The sequence below is a fragment of the Perca flavescens genome, chromosome 1, assembly GCF_004354835.1.
Source record: "Perca flavescens isolate YP-PL-M2 chromosome 1, PFLA_1.0, whole genome shotgun sequence".
NCBI classification, from domain to species: domain Eukaryota; kingdom Metazoa; phylum Chordata; class Actinopteri; order Perciformes; family Percidae; genus Perca; species Perca flavescens.
In genome coordinates, this window is record NC_041331.1 from 31,001,467 (window position 1) to 31,017,514 (window position 16,048).

General features: G+C 41.7%; 1 protein-coding gene across 4 annotated transcripts in view; it reads right to left on the reverse strand.

Annotated features, from left to right (window-relative positions):
- The window catches only part of nfatc3a (nuclear factor of activated T cells 3a), a 68,597-nt gene that overhangs the window by 25,242 nt on the left and 27,307 nt on the right, over positions 1-16,048 (reverse strand). For all 4 annotated transcript variants that reach the window (XM_028574047.1, XM_028574034.1, XM_028574040.1 and 1 more), the window contains 3 exons: positions 14,438-14,600; positions 990-1,189; positions 303-475 (listed from right to left, as the gene is read on the reverse strand). In XM_028574047.1, the coding sequence (XP_028429848.1) occupies positions 303-475; positions 990-1,189; positions 14,438-14,600 (536 nt within the window). The remainder of the gene's footprint in view (positions 1-302; positions 476-989; positions 1,190-14,437; positions 14,601-16,048) is intronic.

Sequence of the window (16,048 nt, forward strand, 5' to 3'; positions counted from 1 at the left end):
CGTTTAATAAAAAAAATTGTCACAAAATGTTGTTGTTAATGGCACAGACAGAACTAAGCACATTTACATTTTTAACATTTATCAGACGGTTTTATCTAAAGTGACTTTCAATGAGAGCAAACAGTAGATTAAATCAACATCTCAAGTCAACCAGACTGCAAGCTTGCCAATAAAGAAGTTTGTGGAAAGGTTTGTGTGTGTGTGTGTGTGTGTGTGTGTGTGTGTGTGTGTGTGTCTGGTTTTCTGAATGAATATGTGTTTGTGCATGTGTGCGAGACTCTGGCTGGGAAGTTAATACTCACAGCACTCCACAGGAATAGAGGTAGCCTGCAGCGACAGCACCTTCCCGTTGGATTGAGGGATGTGCACTCGGAACACCACACGGACCCGTGTGTTCTTTCTTCCTATATCCGTCTCCCCCTTCCGCAGCTCAATGTCTGAGTTCCGCAGCTTAAGGATGCCAGCACAGTCGATACTGCAAAGTAGAGGAAAAATAGTTGGCCCCATATGGCACCACCGGGATGGCAATCACTAAGACGTGCATAAGTAGTGAAGGCCTGGGAGTGATAAAACCAACCACAACCCAGCAGGGGATTGGCAATGAGAGGCAAATTAAGTGTTGAATCACAAAATAAAAATGCCTGTGAATATGATTTATTACAACTGTAAATGAGAAAATCCCTACCAAATCCCTTCCTATGAATTCCAAAATAAATGAAACCAGACCTTATATAAATACTAATTATTCAGGTGATGCAGAATCATAAATATTTGAATAAAGTGTGCTTCTCTGCTCCATGAGAAAGATTTTCCCTCTGTGCCCGACTCTCCTGTTAGTCTAAATTAAGAAAATCTATTAAATCTCCTTTGGAAGATCTCACAACCGTATATGATCATAAACGTGGATATTTTTTCATCGCTTCCTTCATGGTGGTAAGCTTGTAACTCATAACTGAGTAATGTAACCCTTAAGTGCTTCAGACACCTACCTGGCTGACATGTTGTTTTCAGGCAGAAGAGGAATTTCGAGAACTTTGGTGCTGGAGACTACAATTTCTTGGCTGGCTGTGGCTACGGTTTTCCCGGTGATCCGGTGCACCTGGTAGAAGGCGTGTGGCCTCAAGTACCGGTCGTCTGCTGTTCCGATGAACATCTGCAGGTTGATGGGCTTCTCACTGTAGCCAATGAGCTGAGACACAACAGAGAGAGATTGAAAAACAGAATAATAACAGATATGAGTTCTTGGGGTCCGGATGAGAGGTGTGAACAAAGGAACAGTCTTCATTTCCACTGCCTTTAGAAGGCCACCTTTTTTGGAGGCAATCTAAATGTCAGGTCGAGGGTGTTGTGATATTTCTGGCAGGGCCATTGGAGTTTCATCTGGCGCTTTGGCCTCCAACCAGTTTGACACTGATGTTTTCAACTAATAGACTTATAACTTTTTTCCCCTCCACGCCTCCCTGTTAACAGGATTCTGTGCAGGACATTGTTACCTCCAAAAAAAACTCACCATCTGTTCTGGTCAATCATTCTAAGACCAAATAAAAGTCATATAATGTATTTACAGTGGTTACCACAAATTCAAAAAAAGTAAGAGAACAGAGTTGGCTTTAAGAGATTATGAAAGAACAAATAGCTGGTGTACTAAATCATCATATCACTTTAAAAAATGGACGACGAATTATACAAAAGCATCATTCAGACAATCTTCATGTCATTCTGTGAGGTCTCGTACATATAAAAAGTCTTTTAATGGTTACAGTGCGGCTTGAAAGAAAAAAAAAATGGCAGTAAAAATGTCAACAGCCTTTTTCAAATTCAGTGGTTCATGCGTGCCAACCTGGTTGGCAATTGTGCACCTAGCTAGTCTAGCTGCCCTCTCCATTAGTCCCTGGTCACCCCGGTTTCCACTCAGACAGGTGAGATGTTGGATAAAGGAAAAGTGTTGCGTGTCAGGTAGAGACAAGGGGAAGATGGAAAGGAGAGCCGGACCTTTCCTCCTCAGAGGGACAGAACAAACACACAGGCCACACAATCCCACTACTGTTGTAATGTTGTACTTGGCAGACTGTGTGACGTCAAAATGGCACTTTTGTTGAACTGAGCTGTGGAAAAACTGAAATATGCTGTGTTTACAGCAGGTTATGTGAGAGGACGAGCCTCCAGAGGCAGATACTAGGCAGGCAGGGAGCCGGCACTTAAATCTGAATAATGATTCACTGTTCTTAGCTGAGTTAAAAAACCTTGTATCTTAAGAGGGTTGTGCTACTGAGCTCAATAAAGACCCATTGGTTCCCAAGACAGGGCTGAATTGAAAATAATACATGGGAAAACCTGCTTCTGGTAAGTAAACACAATAAGACATTTAGTTACTACTTAACGGCAAGTTAGTTAAGAGCACAATGGTTACCTTAACCTAACTCACCTTCAATATGTTTAACTTTAGCAGATTGAAGAAGAATGATTAGCATCTATTAGCAGGTAGCAAGGACAAATTGTGCTACACACAAGTCTGGACTGAGAAGTGTGGGTCCAGGCTTAACTAATGCAGTGAGTAAGCTGAGGGAGAAGCCACAGCGCTTGTGGACCTGTGCTTTGTACATACAGTAAGCTTGGCTGTTGGTTCTTGTAAAGCAGAGGGTGCTGCAGGCAGCAGAATGAAATTCCTGGGACACTAACCACAGGGATGATGACAGCCTCCTCCTCACATACAATTACATACAAACTTGTGAAAATCAAACTTCTAAACATGAATTGACAGCTCCAGCACAGAGTGAGATAAATTCCTCACTTGTATTAACTGGATCCAAACTGCTGTATGTTGCACATGAAATGTATTCGGAAGTAAGTTGCAAGAAACAGCATGAGGCCCCTATAATAACCAGTAATGGGTTCATCCTTGAAAACCACATTAGATCTTAAGAGCCACATGAAAGTACAAATCTTGCTAGTAACAGGTAATTATGCACCCCGGTCTGAATGGATCCATGGCTATAAATGACACCATTATTCTGGATTCAAAGAAACATGGAGTCACAGGAATCAACAGCCTTGTGGGTTGTGTTGCTTATTTTATGATCATGTCTGCACACTGTGGAAGTGAGCACAGACAGTGCTTGCACGTGTGTGTACGTGTGGGTATGTGTCTGTGTGCATGCATGTAGTGCACGTTGCATGTGTGTGTGTGTGTGTGTGTGTGTGTGTCAATAAATCAGGGCATGTTTATTCGCAGCACCATGTGTGTTCCAGACAGCATAAAATGAGTTAACAGTGTCTGGAGGAATGTATCTGTGAGAAAGGAAAGACGGAAGTAAAATAAATAAATAAAAAAAACGGTAAACGCTTCATGGGTGTAAATAAGAACACAACAAAAAGCACAGAAAAAAAATCAGCCCTGCAAGTTAAAAGTACATTGGCAGTTTTTGAACACCAGTGTCAATGTGATACCAGGGATTTTTGTATTAGAGAAGCTGAAATGGTTGAGACGAAACATGTTTAACATTGTGTTAAAGCAACATTATCTAACTCTTTTACCATAAAATAACTTCAAAATCATTGTGATGCTACTCTGACTTGAAACAGGGAGAATGGTGCCTCTGTTATTCCTAGTGCGCGCGCCGAATGCCTAGCACTATGTACCTTTACGGCACTATCCACTGGATCATAGTTTATGGGGAAAAATGAATGCTGGTGGGGATGTGGCGGCAGCGGTCTCGTGCCAGAGCTGGATTAGGGCGAGTGGGCAACGGGACCGCCGGGGTCAGCAGCCACTAGGACTATAAGGACACCAAAGGAGCTAAGAAGAGAAAAGGAGAGAGTGACCGTACTGCCGTTGGACAACTCGGACTGGCTTTTAGTCGTTGGCGAGAGCTTTGCGAAATAAAAGCTTGCCATCTTGCTGTTGGACTTGAAAGTAAAATTAGCTGGCTTGCTATGTCTTGTGTTGAAAAAGTTGAAAAGTTGAAAAGTTGTACAGCAGTCTGTATTTACGACAGCGGTGTAAAAGTGATCTGCACTCTGAAACTGTAGGGGCGCATTACAATCACAATAATGATTGTACAGCAAAAGTTCCGCAGTGTAGCTTTAAATAAACCACAAATTTTCCAACATTTTTTTTTCCAGTTTGTCAGTTCTACCCACCAACACCACGAACTGTCAACATGAAACAAAAAGGTCACTCATCTTTCCTTCCATTTGCTCCTTTCATCTCTGCCGCTCTCTGTGCCCTCTTGTATTTTCTCTATTTCTCCGTCTCTGCACATGAGGGATTTGGTGTGGAGCCAGAGTGTTGACAAACATACACTTAGCAGGCCAGGGAATTCTTTCCAAATCAAATAATCAACCAGGAAAACCTGATTAGAGGGCCAAAAAGAAAGGGCTCAGTTCAGCAGTCAAAGTGAATCCACAGTACCGGCCAAACAGAAACATACCACACACAGCCGGGCTGATTCATTCACTCTGCTACGGTCACAACTGGTACTATAGACACAACTGTTTGGTTTTCCCTCTATTCTGTTCAATGTGATTCATTTTAGGTAATTGGAAAGAAAATAGAGCGGCTTATAAACGTAAACTGTAAAAAGTAACAAAACTGATTCAGTCAACAATGACTAAGCACATGTAAGCCTTACAACACGGAGCAGGATCAGAGAATAACATTAACTTTAGCAACAAGGGCTCAGCACATGGTACTGGTACATTGTGCGGGAGAGGAAGCTGAATGGGAAAAGAAACATGTCAGAGCAGGTCGGAGATTGTTCATACTAGTTTTTTAATACTATAGTATGATATTCATTGATTTTAATTGATCCCAAATTCTCAAATCAATCTAATTCACTTTCTAGCCTGGACACTATGTCTTACATCCCGAAGACTGCACTAACATTTGGTAACAAATGCTGAGTACAATGATGCCATGAGCTACTCAAATAGCAGTCCAAGCACGCTACAGGGGCCTATTTGCACCTTCAGTTCAGAAAATGGGTAAAGCACCACCTGCAAACAGCGGGACATGTAAACAAGCACACATGGATAGTACCATGGTCCTGGCGGAGGAGGCTTCTCGACGACACAGACGACTGACACTCTTGACTTGCTTCACATTCCTGAGTCACCCCCTCCGCCACCCCCTAAATCTAAGCTTGAGTGTGAAATACCACAGGAAGGTGGTCTCTGCACTTTTAACTCCTCACCTTTCTGCCTGTCCAGAGGACAGCCCAGCTGAAGTAATGAGGCCTGATAGAGATCACTTCTTATATTAAACCACACTGACATTAAAGCCAGTCACATGTCCCCGGGCCAGTGCTCGTTGAAGCCTGTAACTAACTTACGGCTGCCGCTGTTGCTTCTGACTATGGATCAAATTTAGGATGAATTCCCCCCCCCCTAAAATAAAACCACTGGATACGGTTACATACTCAGCTCCCACTAAATAAAGTCCCCACTTATTTTTGGCCTTCATCTGTTCCACTGATCCAGTAATAAGGCTAGCAAGCTGAGGGGAAAAAACATCTCCCATCACTGCATACAGTACACACATAAACAGGCACCCAGACATACACAAGCCAGTGTTTAAACATCTAACTTAATTTTTATTTAAAATTAAAAAATGACGGCAGTTTTGAGGGCTGATTTGGGCTCTAAGAATTTTGATAATGGGATATTTACATGGGCAAAGCTAAGCTAAGGGAGCACATCACCTGATCCCTGGAGCACAACACTCCTCTCTCTCTCTTACACACTGTTTCAGCAACAACTACCTCCAAACATTGCTCCTTCCATTCATTTTCTGTGTCTATCTTTTTCTCATTTAATCCTCTCCTCTGTTTTTTATTTTTCCTCCTTTCTTCATCTTTCCTCCTTCCACCCTGTCCTATCCTGTCTACCCTTCCCACTTTCATCTCTTCCTACTTCTTTTCCCTTTGTCACTCTCTTCTCCGTCCCTGTCCTCGACTCTCACCTACCTCAGCTCCAGCCCTCTGCCGTAACTCAACACTTTCTCACACAGCGAGTGCCTGATCTGCCAAGTTGTTTCCCTGTGTTGCTCCACTGTTGCCATGGTGAGACCCTGTGTGTGTGTGTGTGTGTGTGTGTGTGTGTGTGTGTGTGTGTGTGCGTGTGTGTGAGCGAGCAGCTACGTACACTCACATTGATGTAAACTACAGCCCTGAAGCGCTTGTGTTGGAGATGGTTTGTGTGTGTGTGTGTGTGTGTGTGTGTGTGTGTGTGTTAGAAGGAATTTAAGAACACTAACTGTGATGTAAAGTGTTGTCTGTTTGTGTGTGTGTGTGTGTGTGTGTGTGTGTGTGTGTGTGTGTGCGTTTGTCTGGCTAGCATGTGTGTGCAACAGATGTAAAAACAGGAGCAATGGTGGTCAAGGTCACGAGTGGGCCCATTTTATCTGGCAGTGGTTTCCCTACTGTGGCACCATGAGCAGGGATCTATGGACACACACACGCACACACACACACACACACACACACACACACACACACACACACACACACACACACACACACAGAGCACACCTCACAGGCTTGCTGTTTGCCCAGCACACTGGGGAGGGCAGAGAGAGCCAGGGGGCCGGTTGACTGTTTGTTTAAACAAGGTCAATACATGCGCATGCACGCGTGCGCGCGGGGACACACACACACACACACACACACACACACACACAGAGCGTTTACTGTATACTGCATGAGGGCTGTATATGGCCTTGCTAGACTGGTCCAAGCTCAATTCCTCTTATTCCCATTCTATCCTCCCCCACTCTCCCTCACTCTCTCATTTTCACAGACACACCTCTCTGTCTCTCTCTCTCTCTCCCCCTCTCAGTGACTGTTTTCTCGCTGTGCGCTAAGCCTGATTACAACACATGAGAGCCAAGCTTCCAACATGTTTACATCAAATACAGCCCTGGGGCAAAGCAGCACTAGCTCCAGCCAGTTCACACAGTGCAAACCGCATGGCTCTGCATTGTTGTCTGTGTATCTCCCCATTATGGCAGCCAGTCTATTGAGAGAGTCGGCAAAGTGAGAGAGAGAGAGAGAGACTTGTCAAGGCAAGTGGCACAAGGCAAGAGGGCAAGTAAGAAGAAGAAAGAAAGCAGGTAAGGTAGAGGTAGAGAGAGATGGCAAGAATAACGGAGAAGTTAAAAGACACTGAAAATGTGAGATTAAATGACAGAGACAGAGATAGACAGCAATGGGCTCATGGCCATGCATTCAAGTGCTGGGATCAAAATCATCTAATGCATCCAAGCCAGTGGAAATACAAGGCTGTCTTGGACAGCTCCTGTCATATTCTCTTTCAAATCCTTGTTACCAGACACCACAGCTTCAATTAGATTTACTTTCGTAACAGGTTTAAAGATGGAAATCATATTTTTTCCAACTGTTTGTTTTTTAACACTTGTGTTCTAATAAAGCACAGTAGTGTTTGGGATGTACTCATTTGTTTGTGTGTGGTGTACTGTATGCGTAAGTGTGACTGTTTATTCACTGTATCCGACAGCCTTTTTCAGTTGTGTCTGCCTGCCTCAGTGCTAACAGCAGGTAATACCAAAGGGGCTCCTTATATTTGTGCGGGTGCAGCAGCACTCAATTAAGCTGTTTAAATACGCACAAGGATACCTCAGCAAGCCAGAGAGGCTTTGGACTTACAAGTCTCCTAGCAACAGGTGTACCGATTATGGTCTGCAGCTAGCCCCAGAGGAATGGGTAAAACAGCCAGTCAGCCAGGCACAAACATAGCCAGCCTGCAAACTGTACAATTATTTCAATGCTTGTTTTCAGCTGTGTAAAATGTATATTGTATAAACCATATTATCGTATATTGTATAGTGGAACATTGTTCATTCTTCAAATGTATCTTTATTTTGTAAATAATGTCTTTCAACCATTTGTTGAAAGACATTATGGATTAGGATGGGGTTTCTGTTACAGGTGTAAAATTAGATTTATTTTGTGACTATTTAGTTAACAGACCTTTTTAGGGTTACTGAAATAAGTCACATATTTCCATTAATTGTAGCTTCATAGTGTATTCTGTTCCTTGAGTTAAAAAGGGAGCTATCTAACATGTTATACCCTGCCTGTAATTCAGTAACCGTTATGTTGGCGGAGGGATATGATGTTGAGATGATGAAGCACGTTTTGTTGAGTCTTGAGTTGTCCTACGCTTGAAGAGTGTCATTAAAGTGGACCAAGTTACACAGTCGAAGCTGTCTCCGTGCTTTTACTCTACCCACGGCCCGAAAGTACTTATATTTTATAACGACGAGTTAACGCTAACAATAACTAGCGTTACACAGGTTTCCTATTTTATTGTGCTTTATACGTGAAGAAGTGGTAATTGTTCTAATGGATATGAAACCCACAAGACTGGTGGGCTTTAACAAAGCTTCACTGTGACTAGTAACAATCTCAGTAGCCCTTAGTGTCAGTCTTTGCATAGGAATACAAAGCATTCCTCACAGAACCCAGAGCTATGAAACATGTCCGTCAAAACAATTTAATGTAAACACTGTCATAGTTTGTAGTCTTTGTTTGTCTGGCTACCGTACACAGCTGTGACCATTGCCAGCCGAGGCTTTATTTCCCATCTCTCTTTAGATCACTGATCAACAGCTGGTCAACACCCTCACGTCTTTCTTGTTGGTGCTAGCAGTCAAACTCCCAACACACTGCAGTCTCATGTCAGAGCACACGTTACTATGACAGTAATCAAAGGCATAACATCTTAACATAATGTACCACACATACTATACTATATTGCTTTCAAAGTTGAGTACACACACATACACACACACACACACACACACACACACACACACACACACACACACACACACACACACACACACACACACACACACACACACACATACACACAAAGTACAATTTACAACATCAGCTTGCTGGTATATAATAATAAACGTATTAAACTAAATACATCATTATGAATTGAGCTCTAAAAGGATCTCCTCAGTGGCTCATTTGCCGCTTATTTTCTGTGGCTACGCTTCTTAACAGCTCCTACATCCTGTGTCTGGGGCCCAAAACCGCAGGTTAGAAATCACTGACCTAAAACTGCTCTTCAACTGAGCCATTAAATTCTACACAGACGTGCTGAAAAATTCACAAGACCATTCTCCCTGAGAAATCTGGATGAGAGAGCCACTGGGTGAGAGGTATGACTGAGGTATAACTAACTGCCCTGATACTCAAGCGGTAGATGCCCAAACATAAACTAATAGAAACTGGATTATTTCCTTCTCCCAGAAAGTGTCAATTTTGAAAAACAATCTTACCAATCTACAATCCTGTCAAAAGCACTTGATTAAAATGCAGTTGCTGGGTGAATTCCATGTAACTTCAAAACAACAGACCAATTTAACAATTTTAAAATGCACTAATGTATTTCTAATAAGTGTTTGTTTTCATATAGGGGAACTTTTAATTGTGAGTATGTGTGTGTGTGTGTGTGTGTGTGTGTGTGTGTGTGTGTGTGTGTGTGTGTGTGTGCGTGCATACGTGCGTGTGTGTGAGACAGACATGGCATGTAAGAACCCTGTGAGTGTCTAATTGTCACTGTTAAATTCTGTTTTGTTTTGATGCTAATAACCCAGCTATTACATTTTTCTTTTTTACAGTTTAAAAATAGAACATTTTACAGGTGAAATTTAAAGTTACTTTTGCAGAATTTAGAGTTTCAAAACTTGGCCACAAACAGAGCACGAAAACAAAAAGCCAGTAGCTCCACAGTTCGCTTGACCACAATCTGATCAGTGAAACACCTGTTGGGCCTCCCACGTAAAGGTGAAAGTTAATAGTTGGCCAAACACAGGTACACAACTACATGGCAGAATAGAGACACATGCCTTGTCAGATACAGATTTTGTTCTGTGAGACAGTACTTCAAGCCAGTACTCCACCTGCTAAAGCGGCATGATTTGAGCTTCAAAGTGCAACCAAAGGATACCTGACAGGACTAATAAGATCCATCCAATATGACCCTCTTGACTCTTCAAGACCAGGAACACTACACAGGCAGAAGCAAGGGTGTGTGGGTCCAAGAAGGACCCACAAGCCCAACAGCTGCTTTCTTTGACAGACATGCAATTGACTCCGTCCATTAAGTAAACTGAGAACCTGAGAAAACTAATAAACTGAAAAAGACTTTGAGCATCGCAGCTACCAGAGCACTTTCATAAAGTGCATTTAGCACAGGAGGACACCTGGTGACATGCCACAGAACTGCCCTTAAGCTTTCTTACCACCTGAGAAATGTAAAGATTTTTAAAAGAATAGATCTTAGTTTCAAAATGTTTCTATTGGCTACCATCACATGCACTTCACCCTCCATTCTTTTGGGAAGTATGTACTGTATACGAACTGTCACTGTGGGCTCTACCTGCACTAAATTGGTATTGTACTGTCCCAAAACACAAATGTCTGTGTCAAGAAATCCTGGTTTGCAGACTTCAAACAGGCGAGAATGAAGAATTCCAATGTATCCAGAGACAAACAACAGACACAGCCCTGATTCTGCCTGATACAAACAGTGTTTTGTCCAACTGGCATAATGAAAATTACCAGAAGAATTTAGGAATTAAGACACCATGGAGAAAACATCATAATTACACTTCCTCCTCATACACACTAACAGAACAACACAAACATATGCAAACTAGACCAGCACTACAGCTTCAAATATTGTCTTGTTTTTCTGTGACACAGCAGCGCAGCGGTGCATTGATCTGGGCAGCAGCCTGGCCACAAAAGAAAGTTATCACCATATCCAGATGGCAGCTATGCCATCATAAGGTGAAACCACACCACCAGAGTCAAGACCCAAGGTGAATGAAAGCTCGTAGAATTACAATCTGTAGAAAGAGCAAGTTGCTTGAGTATCAACAACTAATCCGTTTTTTAGACTTCTCACTATATATCCATGTTTGCCATTATAAGAAAGAAAAGTTCCTTGTTCATTTTGCCCACCAAAATTGTTAATGTCTGTCGTATGGCAAATATAGTCAAAAATGTCCAATCTATCTATTCAAATTCTGTGGCAGAGAAGCTGCATTCACACTTTGGCCTCAGTGTCCTGCAGCCTCCAGGGAAAAGCTTGCTTAACACCTACAGCGCGCCTGGAAGACAATACAGTATGTATAATATGTGCAAGCTTGTTAACGGTTTCACCTGGTCTGACCCTCCATCCAATATAATATATAATGTCCCATGTTTTTGCTGTTGTTTATGCTTTTGCTGTTTGATGTTTTTTATTTAATTTAAACAAAGGTCTGACCTTATAGCCAGCATCTCAAATCGTCCTCTTCTGATAACCTCAAACAATAATACAAAGCACAATGTGTGTGTGTTGGTTTTCGTGTTTCTGTAAAAACAATAATGACATCACAGGGTGAAGAAATGACCTTTCAATATGGTACTTTTTGCACAGTGCATTAAAAAACGGCTAAGAAGACCAACAATAGAGGATTGGGTGTTTAGTAAACAAAGACTGACTGTTAGACCTGCTGGACAAGTGCTGATACTATCACATAGCACAAGCCAGCTGTGCATTTTGAGTTTTTTTTCAGTGGCTACACTATAAAAAGACACAAAGGCATTTTGTGTAAGTTTATACTAAAATGATTCTGGAGCATAACGTTTTCTGTAAAAGTTACTTTGAGTTCAATACAGAGGAAATCTGTGGTAATTTCTGGATTAGCAGCTGGACTTGCTATATCAATGTTGAGGTATTAAAATCATTAAATGCCACTACACTGAAAAGAGTGGAGCGGTATGTGTAATAGCTGAACACAGAATGATGTAAAGATGTCTTAAGTTCATTATCATATATATTCTATAATAAAGTTTTTAAAACAATCAATCAAACTCACTTACTCACTCCCTCATAAAACGTATTCACCCACACATTTTCTCTCACAGGGCTCTGCAAACCGCCGCTCACAGCAAGCAAATGTTGTTTGTGTGCGTCTCTCGCTTTGTCTGCTCCCTCTGTCCGTGTGACAACACATTGCTGTTTGCCCATGTGATCATGAAAGTGCGTTCCAGCAGAAATATATTTCATTTTCAGCACTGGTAGTGGCAGCACGCCGCTAAAGAATATTTATAGAAGAAGCACGGACTTCTTTCACTTTTTGTAACTATACAACTACCTGTACAGGTCTGGGCACCCGGCCAAATCATTTTATGGCTGATATATTGCATGGTAATTAATCTAAAACATCCATCTAAAACACTGGTAGTAAACTTAACTTTTGGCTTATCATCTGTTTTTGCCTCCTTGACTCCTAAACTGCGATTAGCTGTAATTGGAGTTGCTTTAGATTTAGCCCAACAAAAACTCATAACCATAATAACATGAAACAAAAGAAACATTAAAAACAAAAATGTTGGGAGCAAACAAACCAGTCTGCTGTCTTCACACTACAGTAAAACCGACTGCACTGCTAAAGCCAAACAATTCCCTCTGGGGATGAGGAATGGGGGCAAGCGTGGCAAACGCTAGGTTGAAAACATTTGACAGCTAAATTATGCATCGTCACATATGGCAAGATAGAATCTTGGTCTATCTGAGGTTGAAATGGTTAATGATTGGCCTGGAGGGAGCCTGCATGACTGAATGCATGAAGACATAGGCTGTTTCTAAAGCAACAAATGGCAGTAATTTGGGCTTCCTTGTTGTTTCAGGACATTTTGTGTCCACAGATAGTTTTTTTGTAATATCTTGTGTATATTGTGCATAATGAGTTGTGACTGAGTTGGCCTAAGGACAAATGTGTAGTCCCGAGCAATGACAACACATGTTGCCCGCAACCAATAAAAACAAAACAATAATTAAGAATAATAATTATGCATAAATGTGGCTGTGTTTCCAATGCTTACCACAGATAGAATATATTGCGTTTAGATATTAATAAAATTTTCAAGAACCTTTATTTTGACAGATTTTTTTCATGTGGGGTAATGGTGCACTAGGGGACCAATACTATACTGTATTTAAAGCCACAAACAGTGGCAGCAAGATGACACAAGTCAAGCTGAAGACATGAAAGGGGTGAGAGAGAGGGGGAATGACATGCAGCAAAGGGCCACAGGTTGGAGTCGAACCCGCGGCCGCTGCGTTGAGGAGCAACCAGGTGAGCTACCCAGATGCCAAACATTTAGTTATTTAGATAAAATGCTTATTCAGTTCTACAGAATATGACAGAGAAAATGATGTAGTCGCCTTTGCAAAGCTGGTAAAGTAGATGCAAGTGTGCAAGATAAACGGAGGATGTTGGACCGGCAATCCTATTGGGCTGATTGGACAGCTGACCATGAAGTCAGCCATTGATGGGTACCACAACAATGGTCATGGTCACACAAAGGAAGCTTGTCACTGTGTTCTTGAAATATTAATGGGACTGAAATATTCCGCTATTGCTCTCTCTCTCTCTCTCTCTTTATACTATATATTTCGCTCTCTCACTGGCTTGGAGAGAAAAGCAGCCATAACTCTGTGCAGGCTCACCCATTCTCTCGCAGGTGCTATCAAATGACAGAGCAACCGACTGGGCTATAGTGAAAGTTCTCTCGGCTGTGTGCTTGTCCTCCGGCCTTAACAGGTTGACTGACAGTCTTGCTGTGGGAGAGGATCCATGTGACAATCCACACATGCAAATATGTAAAATAAAACCCCAAATGCAATCCTCGTTCATTATTAAGTTCATTATCAGCATTAATGAAAATGCTCGTTCACAACAGTCAGCTGATGTTTAAACTAGGCTTATCTACGGTCCAATGTTGTAGGCATAGTAACAGCTATCGGTACATTACAGGTAGCTGCTGAAAACCTGCAACTTCTGAGGAGGCAGAAGATCATTTTATCATTCAAATACTGCTATCTGTATTGTAAGTATGAAGGATGTCTCCCTGTGTAAACTGTGAAAATGGCAATCCCAGCAAACTGGAAAACAGTCTCAATCTCTCAGCCGTTAAATTCAACAAATACAATCGGCTCAGTTTAGGCTGCTAGAGTTGACGTCTTGGCTGTGTGGTTAACGCAGTGGGAGGTGGATGGGAAGTGCTCAGTGCACAGGGTCTCACTTAACTAATGCACGGCCAGCAGCATCATTTTAACAGAGACAGTAAATCAGTGTTCCTGACCTCAGAGAGAAATGCAATCCTCAGTATGGGAGAGACATCGGTGCTTGTATTTTATTTAATGGATATGAATGTTCTGTAAAAGAGATTTTGGTCATTTTTTATACATAACATGTCAGGACAAGTGCTTTTTACCGCTAGGCTTGTCAGCATTTGGGTAAGGGTCTTTACAGTTTTCAGGGTTAAATTACAAAATGGTTTGGGAGTTTTTTGGCAGAGCAGCAGTATGTGCCTCAAACAATAGGGGAAATGCGCAAATATGTTACCTTGACGATTGGGTGGCCACCAGATGCTGCTTTGACGGCTCCTCGGCTGCCCTCAGTCTCATAGTGCGCTCGGTGGTGGGCTTTGGGTTGAACCTCTATCTTCAGGTCATACTGGCCAAATTGGCTTGGCAGCGGCCAATCTAAAGGAGGCAGTGAGGAGGTCCTAAAGAGAGAATACCACAAGCATGCACACATAAACACAAACATATACACACACACGCACACACACACACACACACACACACACACACACACACACACATATACATACAAAGAGGAAGAAGAGATTAGAGATTTGGTATGAAATAGTGCTGTCAGTTAAACGTGTTATTAACGGCGTTAACACAAACTCATTTTAATGGTGTCAATTTTTTTATCGCGAGATTAACGTTCTTTTTGGCCTAGCAAACGTTGTAGTTTTTTTTCACATGCTGTTGCAACAACGTAATGTAAGAAAAACTACAACACCACACCGGATCTAGCTAGACCGGAAACAAAACAACAGGCACACACTTGTTTGGGCTTGCGAACCAGCCAAAGAGTAGTAGGCTAACGTTACGTTTTGAGTGGATGGCGAGCGCGAGACGCCGAAATGGATGCCAATAAGATTCTGAATGGAAGGTTGAAATTTAAAAAGTTGCCAAATGGTTCCATTGACAAGACCAAAGTGACCTGTGTGTTTTGTCGTTGTGAACTGAGCTATCATCGCAGCACGTCCAGTCTGAAATACCACTTGATGACCAGGCACACAGCTGATGCAAATTCTCCGCCCCCTCGTCAAAGCCAGGCGACGATGGATGACTTCAGACAGAAGCACATGAATACCACAACTAAGAAAAAACTTACTGTGAATGACTGCTCCAAGTAAGAATGTTAGTGTGAAATTGAACACTACAGTGTATGCCAATGTATAAGCCGATCCACTTTTCCATGTTTATAAGAGCATTAAAATGAGAACAAATAATTGGACAAAAAGAAATCAAGGGACATTTAGAATAGATAAAAATGTGCGATTAATTTTACGAGTTAACTATGACATTAATGCGATTAATCACGATTAAATATTTTAATCGTTTGACAGCACTAGTATGAAACCATTATCACATACAGTGTTGTGTTAAAAAAGATTACTTTAATGCATAGTGAAAGTGGAAAGTTTTGTGGTTTTAGTAAATGCCAAAAACTGACATGAAGTTTAAGACTGAGAGCACGGAATCTAATCAATGATGAAGAAAGAACATATCAACAGCTTGAACAGTACGAATTTCCCTCAGAATATCTGCTTAAATATTCAGACCTTCACATTTTCCATATTTCAAAATGTTCTGTACATATGTAAATCGCAGAGTAGGGTCAAGCAAGACAACCTCTTTTTCTACTTTATGGCTGATGATGATTTGATTTGACGATCTTAAGGCTGTCTAAAAACATCCAAAAGCTGAAAAGGTGGTATTCCCCTTTCATGGGTCTGAGAACAGCATAATAAATAGGCGTCAAATGGGGGTATAACATGCAGTGTACTTTGCCCCATTAGACAGTGAATCACTAGAATGCCCACATGCAATAATCCTGTTCTTTAACGTTACACTTGTAAAAGGGCAGGTTAAGACT